We start from the raw sequence: 23,964 nt of genomic DNA on the forward strand, positions 1-23,964 counted from the left end.
CAACTAATATCAACTAATAGTAAAAGAAATGTGAAATTCATCATTTTCCATCTGAGAGGTTAACCACACTGGGTAACCTACCCAGTTTTCACGAATACCTTCTGTGCAATATAATACAGAGAACAAGAAGGTAAATGTCTCATTCAAAAAATTTGAAGAAAACAGTATCTCTGTACTTTATTTCAAAGATGTTAACTTTTGAAAATAGTTTTCTGTATCTCTAGTTCTGTAGTACAAACCAGACCACTATTTCTTCAAATTATATGACGTTTCCCTAAAAAAGCAAATACCAATTCTGTAATAGGGAGTTGGTAGTAAAAATTTACCTCAACAAAGCAAATAAGATGCCACAAATCGGCTTTTTTTTTTTTCCAGATTATCTCATAAAAGCACAGAGACCAGGAGAAAAGAGCAAAACACGTCAAGTGTGGCTTGGCATGATTCAGTGTAACATTTATGGATGGTTTTATGGCTCCCAGATTGTACTTTTATTACTTCCCAAGAGCCATGCATGAGATTTGATGCAATGAAGACTCAAATCCTATGTAAATTTTTATCTGAAAGTGAAGTGTTTGTTGCCCTCTTGAGGTAAATTCAAGACCAAAAAGAAAACAGCGCTGCTGGCTTCGTCTAGTCCACTACAGAAAGAGGCTTTCTTCTCCAAAGGGCTTTTTCTACAAATGTATTGTGATCTGAAGCGAGCCAGTTGTAACATAAAACTCCATTTTCGCCCCAACCACAGACAACTTACACACAGCATTGGGCATTAGAACATTTCTGCAAAAGATAAAACTAAAACTTCACAACAAGAATAAAGCAAAATGTTTATAGTTTCAATTGATGAAGGTGTCAAACTAGCTGCATCCTAAAAACTCATGATGCAGACCTTCAGCTGGCCTAGCACGTAAGACTTGGGACACCCAAACTGTAGACTGAAAGCTTTGTGGCAAACTTTGATGGGGGAACACAAGGCAAGTCCAAGATGTTTTTATAGCTCAATTCCGCTTACTATGAAAGGTCCACAACACAAGAAAAGCTGCACTGAAAAGAGTATATAATATATAAGCGTGGGTAGGAAACATTTAATGGTCTTGATTATCCTGCTAGGGAATTCTCAGAGCAGAATGAATTTCATCAGGAGCCCTCTGAGGTACTGTTAACCATTCCAATGTCATGGGGCTTTGAACAAATTAAGGTTGTTTTTCAAGTTACATTTTATTCTAAGCTATCATTTGATTTTCAGGATTATTAAGAAGAATGAGTTGGATTACATCATGACTCCTCTCAAGTTTGAAAGACTTCAGCACTTTACTAATAAGCATGACTCATATCCATGAATGATTAAGGTTCTGAATGAGCAATAAAAATATGGTCACCATCTCATCCTGCTACTAAAGACCCTGTATAGGAGGAAGCGATCACACTGGCCAGATGTTGCTACAAGTCTCGATTCACAGCCATGGATGGCGTTAACCTGTCACATTCTCTAAAGCAATCAAACAAAGTAGGTTGCCATACACACTCTCCCGGTGATGAACTCTTTACACAGGCCCCTGGAGTTACATTTGACATCTAAACTTACGAAAAAGCTTCTCTATTTTTTCATTTTGATAAACCCAAAGAAGAGCAAAAGAAGTTAAGATGACAGGGGAAATAGGGAGAGCACAAAAAGATGTCCCCAGCACCAATTCCTAGAGGCAGCCCTAGCTTTCAACATTCAACTTACAGATTGATCATTCAAAATTCATTCACACGTTTACTTACGACTACTATGTGCCAAGAACTGTTTTAATTACTGAGTAATGAAAACACCCCCAGGTTCATTCAAAATTTGGTCCTACTTACCACCCCGCAAAAAGCTCTCTAAGAGAGGCACTATTTGAACAATCTTATAATTAGCTTTATGACCTATATAAAAAGAGAACCAGAACAAAGCCTAAAGGCAGTAGGAGAGGGAGTGCAAGAAAAAAGACCATATTTAGCTGAAAACTCAACTAGCCCAATCAAAACCACCCCTGCAGCTCAGAACAGCCTAAGGCTGAAAAGATCATTTTTTCTCTGAGAATACTAATGTCAACAAACCATACTTCTTAAAAAAAAAAAAAAAAAAAAGGATTATTTCAATGAAGAAAATCCTTTCCCACAAAACAGAAGTGATTATAAGAACTAGGGACGTATGAAATGATGGATGTTAACTAAATGTATTGTGGTAATCACGTCATGATACATACATGTCAAATCATTATGCTGTACACCCTAATATACGCAGTGCTGTGTGTCAATATATCTCAATCAAACTGGGAAAAATGTATTCAACCTGACAACCCATCAAAAATATGCAAAATTTAAAAACAACGAAATCCCATCTCACCCCTCCACCCTCCAAAAAAGAATTAAAATGCAGATGTAGAGCAGAAGGAATTCTCACAGGCCGCTGCTAGGAGGACAAACTGACAGCCACTTTGGAGAATGTGATAAAACAAGGATTTCTTACTTGACTGCCTCGTAAATATTGTTGGAGGTATGTCCTGACAATGCATCATGTAAATTTCGAATAAAATAATCTCTGTATTCTTCTGGAAGGGCCATAAATGTTCCACCCATCACAATAAACTCCACTTTATCCACACTGTGACCAAGTTGTTTCAACTGAAAGACATAAATTCATCTGCATTAGAAAATACAGTCAACCACCCTAAAAGGGTATTGCAAATTTCTAAATTTTGCAGTGTTTTCATCAGTATCGTTTAAAAATGAGAAGCAATTAAACATATTTAGCAAATTCTGTGAATTAAAAAATAGACTCCAGAGTCTGAAAGAAAAAAAATTATAGCTCAAATGAGGAGAGTGAGAATTAAACATAATAAAAAAGCTTAATGTTAATACCTACCAAATTAAGTGGAAATATAAAAACACATAGAATATAAACTAGAAAGCAGTAAAGGCAAATATGATATAACAACACAATGTGTAATATAATAAGCAACTACTTATGGAGCGTGTCTGTCAGGCCAGACTTTGTGGTTAGCCTCGGAGACAAAGATGATTGTATGCAACCTAATCAGGACTTCACGCAAATGAAAGAAAAAGAAGACTAGATTAGAAGCAAAAATTAAGAAACCAGTTTAAATGAAAACTTTAAAGTTTTAAATCAATTCTGAAGATTCTGGGCACAGGTGGTGGTACCTCAAGCCGGCTTTCCAGAAAAAAAACAACACACACACAAAAAAACCAGGAAAATAAAAGTCCAATTGATAACTCATAAAATATTATGTCTCTACTGCTAGGGGATGAAATAGTATAGGTCTTTGATTTTGTCAACTACATTAAGCCAAGATTCTAATTTTTAAAAACAAGTATTTAAATTTCTTGCTCTATCTTAGGCTTAAGAAAAACCGGGTCAAGTAGCTACCAAATTATGAACTCAAATTAATGTACTATGTAAAGAATGTGTACACTTAATATGGAAAAAAAAGGAACCTTTAAAAATATTTGTTTCTGAAAATGGCAAACAATTTATACATACATCTTTTTGTACGTATTATACACATAATTATATAAACATAAGCATAAGTACATGCATATGCATACATACGTAAAAATATGTCTACAACTATATACACACACACATATATACATATATATCAACACTAAAAGAATACTCTGTATCGATGATTTACAAGGGATACACAACAAAATCATCCTGGTAGCTTTTTCAAAATATCCTGACAGGACCCTAAAATACTTTTTTCCCCCTAATTTTTTTATTTTTCAAGTACAGTTGATATGCAACACTATATTAGTTTCAGGTATACAACATAGTGATTAGACATTTATAAAACTTATGAGGTGATCACCCCAATAAATCTAGTACACATCTGACACCATACATAGTTATCACAATATTGTTGACTATATTCCTTATGCTGTTTTGTGACTTTCAATTTGTACTTCTTAATCCCTTTCCCTTTTTCTCCTATACCCCCTAACCCACTCCCAACTGGGAACCCTCAAAATGTTCTCTGTATCTATGAGTTTGTTCCTGTTTGGCTTGTTTTTGTTTAGATTCCACACTTAAATGAAATCTTTTCTCTTTCTCTGTCTTACTCCACTCAGCCTAATACCCTCTGGGTTCATCCATGTTGTTGCAGATGGCAAGATTCATTCCTTTTATGGTTCAGTAACATTCCATTGTATATATGTACCACCTCTTCTTTATCCATTCATCCAATGATGAACACCCAGGCTCCTCCATATCTTGGCTATTGTAAATAATGCTGTAAGGAACATATGGATGCACGTGTCCCTTTGATTTAGTGTTTTGGGTTTCTTCAGATAAATACCCAGAAGTGGGATTACTGGGTCCTTCATCTCGTTACAGACTTCATTTTAAAGTCCATTTTGTCTGGTATAAGTATTGCTATACCAGTTTTTACCCCCTTCGTTTCCATTTGCATGAAATATCTTTCCATCCCTTTACTTTCAGTCTGTATGTGTCTTTCGATCTGAAGTCATTTGTAGGCAGCACCTGTTAAGGGTCTTGTTTTCTTACCTATTCAGCCAGCCTATGTCTTTTGATTGGAGCATTTCATCTATTTAAAGTGATTATCGATAGATATGTAATTACTACCATTTTACTATTCATATTTTTAATTTTTTCCCCTTAATCTTAAAGAAGTCCCTCTTACATTCCCTGTAATACTGGTTTGGTGGTGATGAACTCCTTTAGCTTTTGCTTGTCTGGGAAACTCTTTATCTGTCCTTTGATTCTAAATGATAGCTTTGCTGGGTAGAGTAATCTTGGATGTAGGTCCTTGCTTTTTATAACTTTGAATATTTACTGCCAATTCCTTCTGGCCTGTAAAGTTTCTGTTGAGAAAGCAGCTGGCAGTCTCATGGGAGCTCCCTTGTAGTTAACTGATTGCCTTTTCTCTTGCTGCATTTAGGATTCCCTATTTGTCTTTAACCTTTGGCATTTTAACTATGATGAGTGTTGGTGATGACCTCTTTGGGGTCATCTTGTTTGGGACTCTACTTCCTGGGCTTGTATGTCTATTTCCTTTGCCAAGTGAGGGAAGTTTCCCATCACTATTTCTTCAAATAGGTTCTCAATTCCTTGCTCTCTCTCTTTTCTTTCTGGTACCCCTACGATGTGAATGTTGTCACACTTGATGTTGTCCCAGAGGTCCCTTAAACTATCCTCATTTTTTTGGATTTTTTTCTTTTTGTTGCTCTGATTGTTTTATGCTACCTTATCTTCCAAATCATTGATTTAATCCTCTGTTTCATCTAATCTACTGTTCATTCCCTCAAATGTATTCTTCATTTCAGTTATTGTATTTTTTATTGCTGACTGGTTCTTTTTCATGTTTTCTATCTCCACTTTTATGTTTCCTATCTCTTTGTTGAAGTTCTCTCTAAGATCTTTGGACATCTTTATAAGCAGTGTTTTGAACTTTGCATCTGGTGGATTACTTGTCTCCATTTTAATTCTTTTTCTGGAGCTTTGTTCTATTCTTTCATTTGGAACATGTTTCTTTGTCTTCTCATTTTGGCTGCCTCCCTGTGTTTTTTTCTATGTATTGGGTAGCTCTGCCATGTCTCCTGGTATTGGGGGAGTGGCCTCATGCAGTAGGAGTCCTGTGAGGCCCAGTTGCAATCTCCTTGGTCACCTGAGCCAGGTGTTGCAGGAGTGTCCCTTGTGTGGGTTGTGTTGCCCTCCTGTTGTAGTTGAGCTTTGGTTGCTGTTTGCATGTCAGTCAGAGGGATTCAACCCTAAGCGAGACTTAATCAGAACTTCAAGAGGTAAAGATCTGGCATGTGTTTTAGAAGTTATTCAAGTGATTCTAGCAATTTATAGTAAAGAAAAAAAAATCACTGCTCTATGGTAGTTTCTACATCTTTTAAAACCCATGCTTCCTTTTTGGTAAACGTAAATATTTCACACTATATTAAAACATTTTAAATGAATTCAATATAAATATCATGGTTAAAAAAGAAATTGAAGCGATGGTCAGTTTACAACTTACTTTTCCAAACTACGTAGGCCCCCCCAAGTGGGGTCCTCTCCTATAACTGACAATCCTGATCCACATATGCTTGGGTGATAGTGAAATGAAAATTAGAAATGACTGGTATTCACTAATAATAATACCGTGTCTCCTCGAAAATAAGACCTAGCTGGACCATCAGCTCTAATGCGTCTCTTGGAGCAAAAATTAATATAAGACCGGGTCTTATTTTAGTATAATATTCTTATCTTATTTTTTGCTTCAAGAGACGCATTAGAGCTGATGGTCGGGTAAGGTCTTATTTTCGGGGAAATGATAAACACAGACGTGACTCACTAACTTTGGTACTATTTTGCATTTGAGATTTTGTAGTTGCCCTGCTAGATGTTACTGTAAAAACTACGGACAATTCTCACATTTTTTTCTTTTAATTAGACAACTTTAAAATTGTAAAAAAAAAAAAAAATCTGTATTAATGTTCAGATTACTTGAACAGAGCAAAACCATTTACCTAGTACTTGTTTTTAATAAATTATATTAAGGTATAATTTACATACAAAAACATCGATTCATTGTAAGGGTAAATCAGATGAGTTTGGATAAATGTTTAGAGTTGTATAACCACCACCACAATCATGATACAGAACAATTTCTCAATTCCCAAGAGTTCCTCATACTCCTCTGCAGTCAATTCCCTATTCCCACTGCAGCAATCCAGTCACAATACTTCTTACCTGGTTTACAGAAGCTAATATTCAATCCATCCACCTGTTGTCTAAGAACTTCCACACATGTATATTTCATAAATTTCATACCATAAATGACTTTCTACAAATTGAAAGAAATGTAAAGACATAAAACCTTTAAAGAAAATAATAGTCTCTATAGGAAGTGGTGTTTCTGACCTTGCTAGGTATTGGAAAATAGTTTCCCTTCCTCAGATGAATATTAAAAACTTACAAAGGGGAAAAACACTTTTAGTTCTTATTTCAGGTTCAACTAAAATCAAGCCAATAATACCTTCTAACTAAACATAAAAATCTAATTTAAAAATGCTTTTTAAAAATTTACCTGTTCTATTCGGTGTCTTGTCTGCAGATAAGGGTCGTATCTAGCACGGATAGCTCTCATGGAGGTTGGCTAAGGAAAAAAGAGAAAAATACTGTTAGGCCCACATTGAATTAAAAAGTAGTTTGAAAAGAGTTGTACTAAAAATAAAATTTTCTTTTCCTCCTTTCATCATTTCTCAGTCTTGTCAGGATTCAAAATAATGTCCTGAATCGCATTTGACTGGTCTCTAGCCCCACTATCAGAAGTATGTGAACAGCAAGGCATCTTCTTGGATTGTATTTATTTTTATGTAAACACTTATGGAAACAACACAAATTGTTTTACTACTTGACAGAAATAGATGTGCATACATATTCAAAAGACTTATTTGGTAAAATAGCCTTTAAACAAGGTCGTTAAATACAACATAGTTTGCAATGGCTTAACAAAAAAGCCTTTATGTTTTCATATAACGGAATATTCTACAGCCACGAAGCAACACTGATACATGTTCTCTAAAATATATTGTTAAACAAAAAAAGCAAGGTGTAACGTTTTGATACACTACCTTATGTGTAAAAAAGTACGATAAAGAATATATATGTGCTTAGACATTCATATCTTTGAAGGATGTATAGGAAAGAGATAACGGATTATCTGTTGGGAGATAGGGGAGACTGGGGCAGAAAGGGATAGCTAGAGGACAGGAATGAGAGGGAACGTTTTCACTGAATAATTCCTTTTGTATTTTTAAAAATTTCAACTATGGTGCAATTTATTGCACTTAAATTATGCCTCACTAAAACTGATTTTTAAAAATATATTGGAGTAAAAAATTTTTGTTCAACTTGAACTATGAAAAACAGGTAAGAAGACAAAAAATCATATATAAGTCACCTAGTTAGCTAGCTGCTGACCTTTTCTGAAGATGCTGGCTGCTGACCTCTTCAAAAGCCTGCTCCACTGGTCTCCTGCTTTCACTCTTGCCCCCATTCTAATCCTTTCCTCCCATAAAATGATCTTTTAAAAACCTATATTGGATTATATCATTCCCCTGCTTTAAATCTTAATGGCTTCTCATGACACCTATAATAAAATCCAAACTCCTTGTCCTGGCTTAGAAACCCCTACGACACCTATCTATCCAATTTCATCCTTCCCCTTCCCCACTATGTTCCAGCACACCCCGCATTGTTCCTAGCATGGCTCCTTGTTCTAGCTATTGTCCCTGCTAGGAATGCTCTTTCCTGAGATTTGTGAGAGGCTCCTTCTTGTCATTCAGAATTCCGTTTAAATAGCACTTCCTCAGAGAATCCCTTCCTAACCACCATAGCTAAACTATCCACCCAGCTAATACACTTGACTCAATTTTACTTCTCTGCTTAGCATTGGCTAGTGCCTGATATTTTTTTCTTGTTTCTTTCTTGTCTCCCGTTCTTAGAATGTAAATTCCGTAAGACCAGGGACGTCGTCCTTGTTTTCACGGCCACACAGGCAGTACAATGCAGTGGTAAGGAGCACAGAATTTAAAATGTGGCTCTGTCACGTATTAGCAGCGAGTCTCTGGGCCACCAGTGTGAGGCTCCTAGGCCTCAGTTTCCTGATCCATAAAACCAGGATAGTAACAGTGCCTACCTTCAAAATGCTGTGTTAAGGTTTCAAGTTGTAGAGCACTTAGAATAGTGCTTGACAAATATTAATAAAAAGTGCTTACATAAGTATTTCTCCAGTGACGACAACAATATTTGTAGCCACTCAGCAAATATTTGGTGAATGAACAACTTTGTCATCAGGAAAATAATTTAAAAATAAAAATTTTCAGAAAGCCAGTAAGTACTTATAAAAGCACACTAAAGGTAAAGTACGACGTGACACTTCCTCAGGACAACCTCACATGACTTTACCTCATATCCAGTGTATGACTGGGTCGAATATTCAAAATCGGAATCAGGGCCACCAGGGCAGTATCTGTTAACATAACAAAAGAACGAAGGTGTCAGACACAAAACTTACTTCAACAGTCTAGTTTAAGTATCTGCAGTCTCCTTAAAATCCTGATATTAAACAAGCTTAATTTTCAAATCCTAACACACGAGTCTATCTTCGCAGTATCTGCAAATAATGTATTTTCTAACAAGATAAATGTATAAAGCAGGGGTGTCCAAACTGCGGCCTGCGGGCCAACTGCGGCCCGCAATCCATTGTTAATTGGCCCGCAGCAAATTCCAAAAATATATTTAGTTTGCTTAAATAAACCAGGTGAGGCAATACGTACTTCACCTCGAGTGAGTGGCCCGGCTGTTTGTGTATTTTACCGCATATGGCCCTTGGTAAAAACCGTTGAAAAAAGTTTGGACACCCCTGGTATAAAGGAACATTGAGTCATTTTCAGAATATTACAGTCACTATTATTTTAGAGGTTTAGGCTTTTAAGGGCAAATAACAGAAGCTAAGTTTTCCTAAGTTTGGATTGATGCAGTGCTCTCCTGGTAATTAAGAAAATCTTTCACCCATTTAATCTTCCTACCTGGAATCATGCATATTCTCCCGCTAACTTTTCCAATTATCTCAATTTAATAAGTTTTTGAAGGTTATTTATAACTTTTTATTTTGATACTTTTCTGGTCCAAATTCATTTAAATTTCTTGACATTTGCAATTTAGGCAGCTCATATTTCCATTTATCAAGTTAACAGAATGTCTACTGATTTGAGTTCTATAACCGTTTTTTTACTGTATATTGCAACAAATGAAAATCTTTCTATGTTTCCTTTTAAAGCACTAGCCTATTAACGGTTGCTTGTTTCAAAGAACTTATGAATCTATTAAATCAAAGTTTCAAATATTAGCAGCATGCATTTATCAATGCTCTAGGGGACTTATTAGTTCAATTAAAACACACACACACACACACACACACACACACACACATAACTTACCGAAATCATCATACTTACACACATATGTTTCCTGTAAAACTGATATGTGGACATCTGTGGGGTTTGCACATCACAGCCACAACAGCAATCTACAAAAGAAAGATTAACAAGAAAGCTATTATGGAATAACTGAAAATTCCACAGAGTGGTTATTTCTCAGAAGGAAGGCGAGGGAATGCAATCAGCGAGCGGCACAGAAGGGGCTTCAAAGGGATGATGATGATGGATTTAAGCTGAGCAGTGGGTACAAGGGTGATCCTTTTTCAACGTTAATAAATCTTTAAAATGCACATATGCACTGTGATGCTAGTTTGTATTGTATTCTACAATAAAGTACAAAATAAGAAATTAATTTTTGAAGTCACAGTGATTCTTATTCTGATTTTACTAAAATAACCTGGGGGGAAAAATTACGTAAATCTATAAAATTATATCTAAACCTAACCTCTGTAACTCAAACTCCTCATGGACACGCTAGGTCTCAATGTTTAAAGCAGAGACTGTTAAACTAGGAGCTGAACTTCAGTGTGTGCAAAATATTCTCAATGGGGTCTGTCAGAGCCTAAGTGGGGTGAAGACAGTATCTGCTTGAGAAAGGAGGGGATGGCATAAATAGAAGATAGGTTTCGTGAATGAAGGGGCGGTTGGTCAAATAAAAGCACACACTAAGGTGACTGCAAGCCAGGTTTCTTACTATCAGAGAAGGAAGTTACAAATGTGGAAAGGGAGAAAACTAGAATGAACTCTGTGGGTTGGATGGAATTGAAGGTGCTATTAACTCATAGTTTTCAATATATCTAGACTGATACACAAAAAATATAGATGCAAACGTGTTATGAATACGTATATATATATATATATATATATATATACACACACATATATACATATATACATACATATATACATACACACATACATATATATTTACACACATACACATTCCCTAGCTTGGTCCATGGAGCAGCAACACCCTAACAGCAGTGAGCACATCTAGCACTCAGATCTTGGCCCCTAGACACCACATGTACCACTGATGAAGTCAATCTAATTCAACAAACTTTACTGAGCGTCTACTATATAGGCCAGGTTCTGAACTACACAGAGCAGGTGGGCCCTGAAACTACATAAATATGAATGCACTGCCTCTGTCCTCTGAAATCATTCTACCTAGGGGAGGGAGAAATAGGGTATTTTAAAACCACATGCCAACAAGCATGTAGAAAATACTGGGAATGCCCAAAGAAGGCAATTAATTAGCCCTGACCAGGGGAGTCAGGGAAGCCTTTCCAAGGGTCTAACAACCATGCGGAGTAAGAGTTAACTGAGCTGAGAACGTAGGGGGCCAGGAAAGCAACGTGCAGTAGTTTTCAAACATTTTTTTAAGCAGTAGAACTTTCCTTTCAAGGAACATTTTACTTAGAACCTCAATTTATAAAAGAGATTCCAAGCAACAGCCCTGGGTGACGTAGAGATGGAACCTGCTCCCACGGCTTCCCTGTTATTCTCCATAGCAGCTCCTACAAAACTTCTAAGGAACCCCGTAGTTTTATAAAATAGTTTAAAAATACTGATCAAGTAGAAAAAGCAATGACTTTGGAGTCAGCCAGAGAGGTGTAGGTTTGCTCCTTACGGTTGTATTTTCCTATTTTGTAAAATGAAGATAACACCACCCACCCCTCAAAACTGTTGTGAGGATGAAATTAGAAAATGCACCTGCATAGTGGCTGGTATGTAACAGGTGGGCAATAATTGTTGGTGGGCAGCTACTATAATTGTGATACTACTAAGAATAACAACCATGGTGTTTTAATAACAACAAAAACCCCTCAAATACAAACTCAAAATGGATCACCTAAATGTAATATGCAAAACTATAAAAAACTTCTAGACGATAATACAGGAGACAATCTAGGTGACATTGGGTTTTGCCATGAGTTTTTAGATACAACACCAAAAGCATGATCCATGAAAGAAAAATATCGATAAGCCAGACTACATTAAAATTTGAAAAGTTCTGCTCTGAGAAAATCACTGTTAAGAGAATGAATATTTGCAAAACACCTGATAAAAGACACGTATCTTAAATATACAAAAAATCCTTAAAATTTCACAATAAAAAGAAACAACCCAATTAGGTGGAGGGCAAAAGATCTGAACAGACACCTCAATAAAGAAGACACACAGCTAGATGGCAAGTAAGTGTATGAAAAGATACTGAACGTCGCACGGCATTCAGGAACTGCAAATGAAAACAAGACACCACTACACACGCCTATTAGAATTACACACTCCTATCAGAATGGCCGAAATCCAGAACACTGATAAGACCAAATGCTGGCGGGCACGTGGAGCAACAGAAACTCTCCTTCACTGGGAGATGCAAAATAGTACAGCCACTTTGTTTCTCACAAAGCTAAACACAGCCTTACCATTTGCTCCAGCAATCATGCTTCTAGATATCTACCCAAATGAACTGAAAACTTATGAGTACACAAAACCTTCACATAAATGTTTACAGAAGCTTTGTCAATAATTGCCAAAAATTGGAAGCAACCAAGATGTCCTTTAATAGGTGAGTGGATAAACAAACTGTGGTACATCCAGACAGTGGAATATTATTCAGTGCTAAAAAGAACTATCAAGCCATTAAAAAGATGTGATTTTACATGTGTACTGCTAAATGAAAGAAACCAATCTGAAAAGGCTACCTATTGTTGATTCCAACCACGACATTCTGGAAAAGGCACAACTACAGAGATAGTAAATAGATCAGTGGCTGTCAGAAGTCTGGAACAGAGGAAAGGATGAATAGGGGAGTTTTAGGGCACGAAAACTCTTCCACGTGATACTGTTAAGGTGAATACATAACACAACACTACGCATCTGGTAACACCCATGGAATGTACACCACTATGAGTGACCCTAATATAAAAACTAGTCTTCAATTAATAATGCAGCAATATTGGTTCATCTGTAACAAATGTACCAAACCGACGCAAGGTATTAATAATAGAACAACCTGGGGAGGGGGAAATGAAGTACATGCAAACTGTGTCCTTTCTGCTCGATTTTCCTATACACCTAAAAATGCTCTATAAAACAATAAAAACAAAGCACCATCTGTGGATTGGAAGAATTAATATTATTAAAATGTCCACACTACCCAAAGCAATCTATAGATTCAGTGCAATCCCTACCAAAATACCAATGGCATTTTTCACAGAATTAGAATAATCCTAAAATTTGTATGGAACCACAAAAGATCACCAATAGCCAAAACAATCTTGAGAAAAAAAAGAACAAAGTTAAAGCTATCACACTATCTGATGTCATACTACAAGGCTATTGTAATCAAAACAGCATGGTACTGGTGTCAAAACAGACACATAGATCAAGTAACAAAATAGAGAGCCCAGAAATAAATCCATGCCTATATGGTCAATTAATCTATGACCAAGAAGGCAAGACTATACAATGGGGTAAAGTCAGTCTCTTCAATAAATGGCATGGGGAAACTGGACTGGTACATGCAAAAAATAAAACTAGACCCCTTTCTTATACCATATACAAGAATAAACTCAAAATGGATTAAAGAGTTAAATGTAAGACCTGAAACCATAAAACTTCTAGAAGAAAATCTAAGCAGTAAACTCTGACATTGCTCTCAGTAACATTTTTTTGGATATGTCTCCTCGGGCAAGGGAAACAAAAGAAAAACAAATGGGACTACATCAAACAAAAGTTTCTGCACAGTGAAGGAAACCATCAACAAAACAAAAAGACAACTTAATGGGAGAAGATATTTGCCAATGATACATCTGATACGGGGTTAATATGCAAAACATATCAGGAACTCATATACTTTAACAACAGAAAGACAATCTGATTAAAAAATGGGCAGAGGACCTGAACAGACATTTCTTCAAAGAGGACATACAGATGGCCAATAGACACATGAAAAGATGCTCAACATTACTAATCATCAGAGAAATGCAAGTTAAAACCACGAGACATCACTCACACCTGTCAGACTGGCCGCCATCAATAAATCAACAAACAAGTGTTGGCAAGGATGTGAAGAAAAGGGGACCCTCATGCACTGTTCGTGGAATTATAAAATGGTGCGGAAAACAGTATGGAGGTTCCTCAAAAAGTTAAAATAGAACTTATGACCCCGCAATCCCACTTCTAGGCATTTATTCCAAGAAATCTAAAACATTAATTCCAAAAGATATATGCAGCATTATTTACATTGTTCGTTCCAGTGTTATTTACAATAGCCAAGATATGGAAAGCGTCCATTGATAGAAGAACTGATAAAAAAGATGTGGTACCCATATACAATGGAAAATTACTTGGCCATAAAAAAGAATGAAATTTTACCATGTGCGACAACATGGATGGACATGGAGGGCATTATGCTATGTGAAATAAGTCAGAGAAAGAAATACCATATGATTTCACTTACATATGGAATCTAAAAAGCAAAATAAATGAAGAAACAGAAACAAACTCAAAGATAGAGAACAAATTGATGGTTGCCAGGTGGGAGAGAGGTTGGGGGGGGGGGCTAAGTGAAAAAGGGGAAGGGACTAAGAAGTACAAAATGGCAGTTACAGAATTGCCGCAGGGATGTAAAGTACAGCATCTGGAACATAGTCGATAATATTATAATAACCACCTATGGTGATGGGTGGGCACTACACTTATCGAGGGATCACTCCCTAAGTATATAAATGTCTATCCACTGTGCTGTGCACCTGAAATTAATATTGAATGTCAACTGTAACTGAAAAATTTAAAAAGTTTTAAATATTGTTCTGGAACAAAATAAAACCACCCTAGTAACAGCTGGAATAAAAGCATAGAGGTTAGGATGCATAGCAGATAGGGAATGACAATTAGCTGTGTACTTCTGATATTTTTAATAGATCACTCACTCTGGGGACATTATAGAAGGTGGATTTGGTGCAGGTAAGACAAAGCAGACCTGTTCAGAAATGAACGCAATATCTAAACAAGAAATAACAAATGCCAAAACATTCCTACCAGTGCTGGCAGAAATGGATGATCATTACACCTCTGTTGGAAACTGAGCGGATGGGAGCACTGTGAATTAAGATGGACGTGGAAGATGAATGAGCATGGCTCAAGTTAGTTTTGGTTGTTACACTGGAGGGCCTACATACAGGCAGTCAAAGGAGAGACGTCTAACAAGCAATTCCACATGGGCCTGAAGCTTGGAGAGAGGCTGGAGCTGGGAGTAAGCAGACGGCCATACTGAAAACATCAATGGATGAAATCACCAAAGAAAGCAGTGGGCCCAGGACCACAGAAAACATCAACTTTTAGAGGCAAGCAGAACAAGAGCAGCCCTCAAAGAAAGAAACGATCAGAGGCAGAAGGAGGAGAAGAGAGAATGGTGTCCTAGAACCAGGTGTATTGGTCAGACTGAAAGGTTGCTAAATCTTTGTCTTCCACAGAGGCAAGCTCATACGTAATACGAAAAACTGAAAACTCAAGACTTCATAAAACATGCTATTCAGGGATATGGAAGTCACTGACAAGAAATTACTTAAGAGTTAAAAGTGGTTGTCCTGGGGGGGAAAAATGGGAGATGAGGCTTTGTTTTTTTCTCTTAAAGAACCTTTCACAGCTAGATACAAACAAACCAAAAACCTTAAGTACAAAAGGAAGAGACCAGGATACATTGGGTGTAAGTTTTGGGGTTTAATTAGCCACAAATGTAATATGATCCAGGAGATATAGCCACCAAACAACTCAACACAAGCTACAATTACTGGAAATATAACATCCCTGTCCAAATAACAGACTGAATTTCTTAGATCAAGTCAGGAACAGAGAATTCAATTCTGGGTACCATGTTTTAAGAGGATATAAATCGATGTCTCACACTCATCCTTTTTATCCTAGACCCCCTACCCCAATTCAGGTTCTAACACCACACTGAGGTCAAACCAAGAGCATCCTCACTGCTCTTTTTGTCTCCAAGCTACCCTACATCTTGTATCCAAAGTAATTTTCTGAAAATCTATTTTGTTCACATCACTCCCTTTCTCAAAAAGCTTTAGTCGTTTCCTATTGTCCTGTTTCTTTGTGGGATATTTAAGATCTTTTACAAGCTGATTCTTCAACCCCGTGTCCTGAGGCTTCCCCAAATGCATGGTCAGTTCGCTGTCCTCACCGTTCCCTGCATACACCACACCTCCTCTGTCATCTCTGCCTCTGCATCTTAGTTCCCCACTCCCACTGCGGTTTGAGCCTCTCTTCTCTGCTGATACGAGCACCGTTTCTATGTCAAGCAAGCTCTACACTTTCTACTGTGCCTTCCCTTTTATTGTAGGGACTCCCACAGCGCTCCTGATTGTGCCCACTGTTTCACAATTACCACACGAGACAGAACAACTTCACACCATTAACGACTTTCTAAAAGCACCTTTTTAAGTATCAATTATTTAAGCAATTAGTATTGAAAGCCACAAGCTTAAGATGGCCAACAACATTTATCATATTGTGATAGTCACGCCTCCAACCTATACTTTTAAAGACACCAAAACATCATTAACTCCTCTAAGCACAATGAACTGTTCCCGATGGATGCCCTCCTAGCATTCTACACACATCTCTACTCTAGCACGTATCGTAACATACAGATTTTACTAGTCTGAATCCCTTACCTCCACCTCACTACCTGGGTATTACACGGAGGCAGGGACTTCTTGCAGAACAGACACACAATCGATATGACATGAATGGAATCACTCACCCCACTGGCAGTTCTGATGGGTTTTGCCTTTAACTTGGGGACCAAGACCTTCCGATACTGAGGTGGGACTGCAGCAATGATATCCACCAGGCGAGGCTGTGAGGAAAGGCCGTATTTGGCAGCTGTCTTGGTTTTTACCCTGAAAGCAAAGCATCTAGCATTATCAAGATCACAGTATTTCAAGGACAAGTTCCCAAATGATGACCTACAAATCACATCATCAACTCCTGTCATTCCCCTATTCTTTCACCATGACAATAGTGGCTTTAACTTCTGTGACTACCGTGTTTCCCGGAAAATAAGACCTAGCAGGACAATAAGCTCTAATGCGTCTTTTGGAGCAAAAATTAATATAAGACCCGGTCTTATTTTTGGGGAGACACGGTAAGTACTTGATATATCAGAAGGTATAAGGCATAGTTGTCACATGCTCTATGTTGGCATGTTTGCAGATAGGCATGTACAAAAATAAATGTGTGTGTATTTTAATAAATGTATCACACAACAATGAATGCTTCCAGAGTTGAAAAGAGAAGAACCCAATGTATGCTGGGGAGATATTCATGGAAAATGGGCACAGAAAAAAGAGTAGGCTTCAAACATGCAGTGAAAACAGAGATGACATTGCAAGCAGACAGCCTGGCTTATGTGAAGATGCAAAAACAAAAATACGCATATTTTAAGAAAGATGGGTAGACCAACTTGACAGAAAGCAGAAGATTTTCCATGTAAAGGTACAGAAGTTTAAAAAGTTAGAAGAGTGAATTAAAGCCAGACCACAAGGTCTTACATAATGGGCTAAAGAATCTGTTTTTAATTCCATTAAGCACTGGGGATATGCTGAAGTTCCTCCACAGGGAAATGATGTGATAAAAGATGAAACAAAGGGAAATTAATCCAGCAAGAGATGAAAAGCGACCGAAAGCATAAACCATTGCAGTAGTCTAGCCTTAAGTTTAAACAGGGATGGAATAGGGAGTTGGTAGTAGAAATGAAAGTGAAGAGTCATAATGAAGACAGTGGGTAAACTTTAGACCCTAATTGGACGTAAGGAAAAAGATTCAAAGAGGACACTCGTTTCAAGCCTGGGTGAAGGTTAACACAACTAAGCAAAGAGGACATCTGCATAGGAGATGGTTTTAAGGAAGATACTGGCTATAGCTTTAGATGTCTAAATTAAAGAGAATGACAAAAACACATAGGAAGTAGAAATGTTCACTAGAAATAAAAGATATAATTGGGGGTACAGCCAACAAAGACAGAAAAAAACAACTTCTAGACCTGGTGGAAAAAATCATTAAAATATCTTCATAGTCAAAAAAGGATAGTTATTCATTCCTTTAGCAAGTGTTTATTAAATAAGCACAATGTTCCAAGGAAGGGGTAAAACATTCCAGTATCGCAAACGGAGAATATGGTCTTTAAAAAGGTCATGCATGTGGTTACTAGATCACTGACAACCTGGGGGTGGGGAGAGAACCCTCATTAGAGCCGCTCTATACAGTGAAAAACACAGATGCAGAGACGAAAGACCACTCTCATTCGAGGACACAGCCAAGTGAAAGCTGAACAAGGTTGCAGAGAGGAAGTAGATGAACATGCCAAGCAGTTTCTAAGGTCGGGAAGGGTTGGATTAAATCAAGGAGCCCAAAGGGAGGCTTCTCCTGGAAGAGTCACTGCTTCCTCTGAGACACAGGACAAAGAAGGATGTGAAGTGAAGTCGTACAGAAGCTAAGAACGTGGGCTCTGGAGACATATGGCCTAATTCCTAGTCCCAACTCTGCTGATCACTAGTTACTTACTCTTGGACGAACGATTTAACCTTTGTCTCAAATTATCCCTTTGTCAAATGAGGGTGACATAAGTACCTATACTTCATACAGTTTTTGGAAGGATCAACTAAGCTAATACATACAATGCACTACTAACAGTGACTGGAATACATTAAGCGCCCAATAAATGTTAGAAGCTATTAGTATTATTGGGCTATGAGATAATTTTGCCTTAAATGAGTGACAAGAAGGGCAGAAAGCAAAATTCACAAGTGAAAAATAAAACATGAGATGGAAAATGTGTAGTATTTGATAATTTCGTAAAAGAGCTACCACCTAAGAACAAGAATGCCTTCTTTTTCATAGATCCACTTACTTATTAAGATCAATGTCCTTCCCCTGCTCGTGAGCTTCAATCAGTTGTTTAATAACATCTCCTATGGTCAGCATCATTAGTTCAGCAGGGCTGAGATCTCCTGGAAAGGTAATAGTTAACAATGTAAAACATCATATTATTCAGGGAAGATTTTTTAGTTTGTTAGTTTTCCTTCCCAAATCATTCCAACCAAGCCAAAGGAACAGCTCAAGTTCACAAGACCAAACCTCTATTGTTTACAATTTCATCATTTTTTGTATCTTTACTTTAAAACAAACCTGGCTTCACCTAGTGTACATGGGAAGAACTCACTTTAGAAGCACAGACACCACGAGAATGAGAAGCACATGAGGAGAAAGATTCTAATTGGAAAGGAACAAAGCAGTTAAAATAGCTTCCCTTTATTTCCAGATTTATAACTATTTTTTGATGCATTATTTCATCTGATTCTCACAACAGAATGAGGTAGATAGAACAGAAATAACTGCCTGTCCCATAAAAATGCTACCAAGGGATGAAATTGAAACTCAAACTCAGGTATTTGCAGAAGTATGTTACAAAGCAATGTAATTCGTTTCCCCGAAAATAAGACCTAACTGGAAAATAAGCCCCAGCATGATTTTTCAGGATGACATCTCCTGAACATAAGCCCTAATGCATCTTTTGGAGCACAACTTAATATAAGACCCGATCTTATTTTCGGGGAAACATGGGACCACTTTGTAACAGAAAAGATGTGAGTTCTATACTTGTCCAAGGATCTTAATGCATCTCTAAGATATAGTCTGTCCACCATTGCGACCTTATGACAACTGAGGCTCCTCGTCCCATCTAAAAGGCAACCACAGAAGCTGACATGTTCTTACATGACCCCATCCCTGCAAGTACAGTTGACTGGTTCAAGGATGGGCCCCTACCCAAGCCAGGCCAATCTGAGCTCTTTTCCTCAAGGCAAAACACACCAATCTCTCTCCAGTGATAAAAGCAATGAGATTTCAGCTTGAGAGCTGCTACCAAGCATGCTTCCTGTCCACAGGGAAAGCTGGTGTGCAAAGATAATGAAGTCACCAGAGAAGCATAGATGAGAAAGTCTAGCAGTTATAGAGCTCTTTCATGTACTTTCTCATTCGAAATCTCACAACACTGTAAGGTAGGAATTATTATCCCATTTTACAGATGTGAAAAATTAAGGCAAGCTATGATGCCATGGTAAATGGCATAGTTAAAACTCAAATCTACATCTTTTCTTCACAACGTCCAATTTTTTTTTTTGTACTGTACCAAGCTACCTCTAATTTAATGAGGCAAGGCCAACACATACAAAACAATTTCGGGGGGGGGGGGGCGGCAGGGAAGACCATCTATAATCAAAGGCTAAATGCTTTCCCAAACCATGTAACTCATCACTTCAGAGTTCTACAAAGGTACCTGAAGGGCCACGTAACAGAGGTAGGGTTGGTGGTGGTGGAGGTAAAGAAAGGGGAGAGGGTGAGAAGGAGGGTCTCTGTCTCCATTTCAACCAAAGCAGTTCGCTTTCACCTGTTTAATATTGAGGTTCTACATAAGAATTTATTTGGAGGTAAAGACAGGATTCAAGTGATTAAAAATAAAGATATGAAACCCACCTGGATAGCCCTTGAGTGTATCAAGAATTAACTAGAGACGTAAGTAGTAAGAAAAGGCTTCATGGAGCAAAGGGCACAGGGTCTTTAATGAAAGGGCAGGATTTGGACAAGCACAACACAGGGTAATCTAGAAGGAACAATGTTAGGTATAGAAATTATCTTTGTGTGAAGGAGCATTGTCAAAACCAGAACACAGGCTTTTTGACAGGGTTTGGTAAAGAACAGAATACAGGATACATTGGCTACTAGGCAAAAGCATTTAAATGGAATGCAATAGACAGTGGAGAACTATGGATTTTCAAGTTTGGGAGTAAAAACATGGAAGTAGTGTTGAAAGAAAAGTATACAAAAGAAAAAGAAGATACAAAAATGATTCAGTAGGTGAAAATAATACATAAAGTCTGGATACTAAGTAAAACACTCTTGAAAGGCAACATTGGGGGAGTGGGGGAACAACCCACAAAATTTAAAGTAAAAAACTTGGATAAAGCTCCTTCCCTAGCTTTCAAACCCTACTGGCTGTGAGATAATGGGAAGATCAATGACTTCTAAGTCCCAGTTCTTTGCCTGCAAAATTGGAACAATATGCACACATCTCACAAGGCCACTGTAAGAACCAACTGAAATGATGTCTATGAAAGCCAAAGTACTATTCAAATATTAGTTATTAAGATGGGTTAGGAGGGTGGTGGCCAGAAAGATGAGGAATAAGCTATTTCAAGAGGTGATTTTTAAGACCTAACAGGGTTTGGCGATACATAGATCAAGTCAAAAGTGTAAAGCTGTCTGGCTGGAAAGACTGAGAAGTTAACGGGAGAAGGTGGCAATTAATTTGGGGCACACAACAACTGAAGGTAATGTAGGCACTTGGAGATGTTGCTCAAAAAAAAAAATTGCAGTTGATATTCATTCAAGATGCAGTAACTAAAAACAGATTTAAAAAAAACTTAAAAAAATGTTTTTGAGTTCAGAGACAACCTAACCAAGCAGTTCCACTTCCTAAGAATAATTTAGGGCTGGAAAAGTTACTTAACTCTTTGAATCTAAGCTTCTTCATCTGTGGAGAGGATATCAACTTCAGAATTATTAGCAAAAGCTCAATAAAAGGTAACTTATTATCATAAACATCATTATTATTAGACTTGGCTGCTCAAATGAATGTATACAAGCACTAAAACCTGTGAGAAAATACTTGAAATTTGACTGCATCCTGTTGAAAAACTAAAGATGGCATTGCTCCGTGCTAATCCAGGAGGCAACACCAATGAGCTAACTGTCCCATAGAATCCAAGAATAATTCGGAGTTTTTCTTTTTTTTAAAACTTACGGAAAAAAACTAAAAAAAAAAAAAAGTCAATCAAAAAAGAAAAAGAAAAAAAGAAAAAAAAGAAACCCTACGTGAAAAGTAGGGTTTCTCCCAAAACAAATCTTAGCAAATTATGGAGAACGCGTTAAATCCACCGACCACGTTAACTACCTGGAGGGCGTACCTTAGAATAGAGCTTTGCTCGCCATTGATGCAAAAGACACCCAGTGATTGCCCAAAAGGAAGGGAGCAAGGGTAGGTGGGAAGGGCACACTAGGGCAGATGAAACAGCGGGGACCTGGAGCCCACAGACTCCCAGCAGCAGAGCTTCTGGATCAGGCAGCAATTCCCGCGGGCAAGACTGGGGTCCGCATCTGACCGCTCAGGTGTGCGCCCCATCCCTACCACCCCAACCCTCGTCCACTCCTTCCTTCCCGCACCTTTCCGCTTCTGCTTCATTTCTCCTCTGTTGTCGCAGCGGCCACCACACTTAACATGGATACCACCTCGGACCTCGGGGAAAGTTGCCAGCCACAAAGCAACCCCGGCCTGGTGTAAAAGGACGGTCAATAGATCGTAAAGCTGCTCCCAGAAGGCGGTGCGCGCGAAGGCCCGCCCCCTCCGCCCCCTCCGTCCCCGCCCAGCGGCGCAGGCGCAGAGCCTCAGGGGGCGGGGAAACGCTGCAGCCACGCGCCTGGGCTTTAGGAAGCTGGAGTTGGGCAGCACAGCGATAGGATAATAAAGCTTAGAGAGAGAGGCTGCGCCTGAAAGCCTGAAGGAGTGTGGATGTGGGTGGAATGTAAATATACGCGGCTGGGCAGGAGCACGAGTGGGAGATCGCATGAAAACGAGCCTGCTAGTGTGATGGAAATTAAATTCAGAGCCTGGAAGAGACCATGTAAGAATCAAGTAACAATTTGAGGCGCGGGCTTTGACGCCAGTTCGTCACCTTGGTCTCTGATGAAAGGCACATGTCATCAATAACCATCATGAAAGCTATGGAGGGTTCTCCGGGAAAATGCACCAAGTTTTGTAGAGTTGAAAGGCAGGACTTGAGATGCCATGTTCCTGAAACCCAGCCTGATCCTCTTTGTTCCGGAGGTGACTCCAAGTCTCTGACCCACCACAACCCCGAAACTGCCCTGGCCAAGTCTGTAACTCCCCATCAGACCAAATGCAGTATTTATCTGTCCTTATTGTCATCCTAGTACCAATTGACATAGCTTCCTTGAAAAGTTTTTCATGATGGGACTTAGCACACTCTCTTGGGGTTTTTTTCCTATTTTTTTCTCAGTCTCTTTGGTGAACTCCTCTACCTCACCTCAAACTATTGGTGTACTACCATCTGGGTGTCTAATATGCATCTCAAACTTAACATGCCCAAACCTATTTTTTCCTACTCTTGCTTATGAGGAGTTACAAGAACTGTAATATAATTAATTTGTGGCCCAGCATTTGGGTTTTTGCAGTTTGAATTCTGAGGCTGCTTACGAGCATGACTCTACTCCTTGGACTTGGAAACTGCCTGCAGAACAAACAGTCTCTCTGTGCTGTTTGATTTCTGTTGATAAGTAACCCAAAAGCTTTTGTTCTACAAGCCTGAGCTAGAATTAGGACACTGACAAATGTCTAATCCTATGTTACCCACTATTCTTGTGTCACAGCCCCACTTGCTCACCAATGAGTCAGCCAACTGTTGAAAAGTCCAGTTGCCCCCAAATCAGAAACTAATGTAGGTTTGTGGTGTTGTTTCCCCTAGCAACCAATTGCTGGGATCATCAGCTGCTTCAACTTTTGCCTTTAAAAACCTAGTCCTACCCTCTCCATTTTGGAACATGTCTTTGGTTCATACTGAGGGATATATCCCTGATTTGCAAATCATGTGTGAATAAAATTCTTAATCTCTTCTGGGATTATCTGAAGTGTTAAAGAGAAAAACTACAGGCCCAAAATGGCATCATTTTTGTTATAATCCATGATACCAAACATAGATTTAATAACTGGCCTAACTGCTCTTTCAACTTTTCCTAGAAATATCATCTTAATCAACCAGTCTGGAATTTTCTAGTCAAGCACCAGTAAGGTAATCTATCACA

The 23,964-nt window shown here is 38.2% G+C and overlaps 1 protein-coding gene across 4 annotated transcripts in view; it reads right to left on the bottom strand.

Moving 5' to 3' along the window:
• Positions 1-23,964, bottom strand: part of ELP3 (elongator acetyltransferase complex subunit 3) — a 155,332-nt gene that overhangs the window by 56,760 nt on the left and 74,608 nt on the right. The window contains exons 1-7 of one of the 4 annotated variants that reach the window (XM_019733157.3): positions 22,309-22,468; positions 18,938-19,037; positions 16,790-16,928; positions 10,018-10,088; positions 8,966-9,029; positions 7,083-7,151; positions 2,495-2,649 (exon numbers count right to left, since the gene is read on the bottom strand). In XM_019733157.3, the coding sequence (XP_019588716.1) occupies positions 2,495-2,649; positions 7,083-7,151; positions 8,966-9,029; positions 10,018-10,088; positions 16,790-16,928; positions 18,938-19,037; positions 22,309-22,327 (617 nt within the window). In that variant the 5' untranslated portion in view covers positions 22,328-22,468. Of the gene's footprint in view, positions 1-2,494; positions 2,650-7,082; positions 7,152-8,965; positions 9,030-10,017; positions 10,089-16,789; positions 16,929-18,937; positions 19,038-22,052; positions 22,469-23,964 lie in introns of those variants that run through there. The other 3 variants (XM_074338362.2, XM_074338361.2, XM_019733160.3) reach the window with 3 other exon arrangements.

Source organism: Rhinolophus sinicus, chromosome 15 (genome assembly GCF_057876585.1).
Source record: "Rhinolophus sinicus isolate RSI-liver-muscle chromosome 15, RSI-T2T, whole genome shotgun sequence".
Taxonomy (NCBI): Eukaryota; Metazoa; Chordata; class Mammalia; order Chiroptera; family Rhinolophidae; genus Rhinolophus; species Rhinolophus sinicus.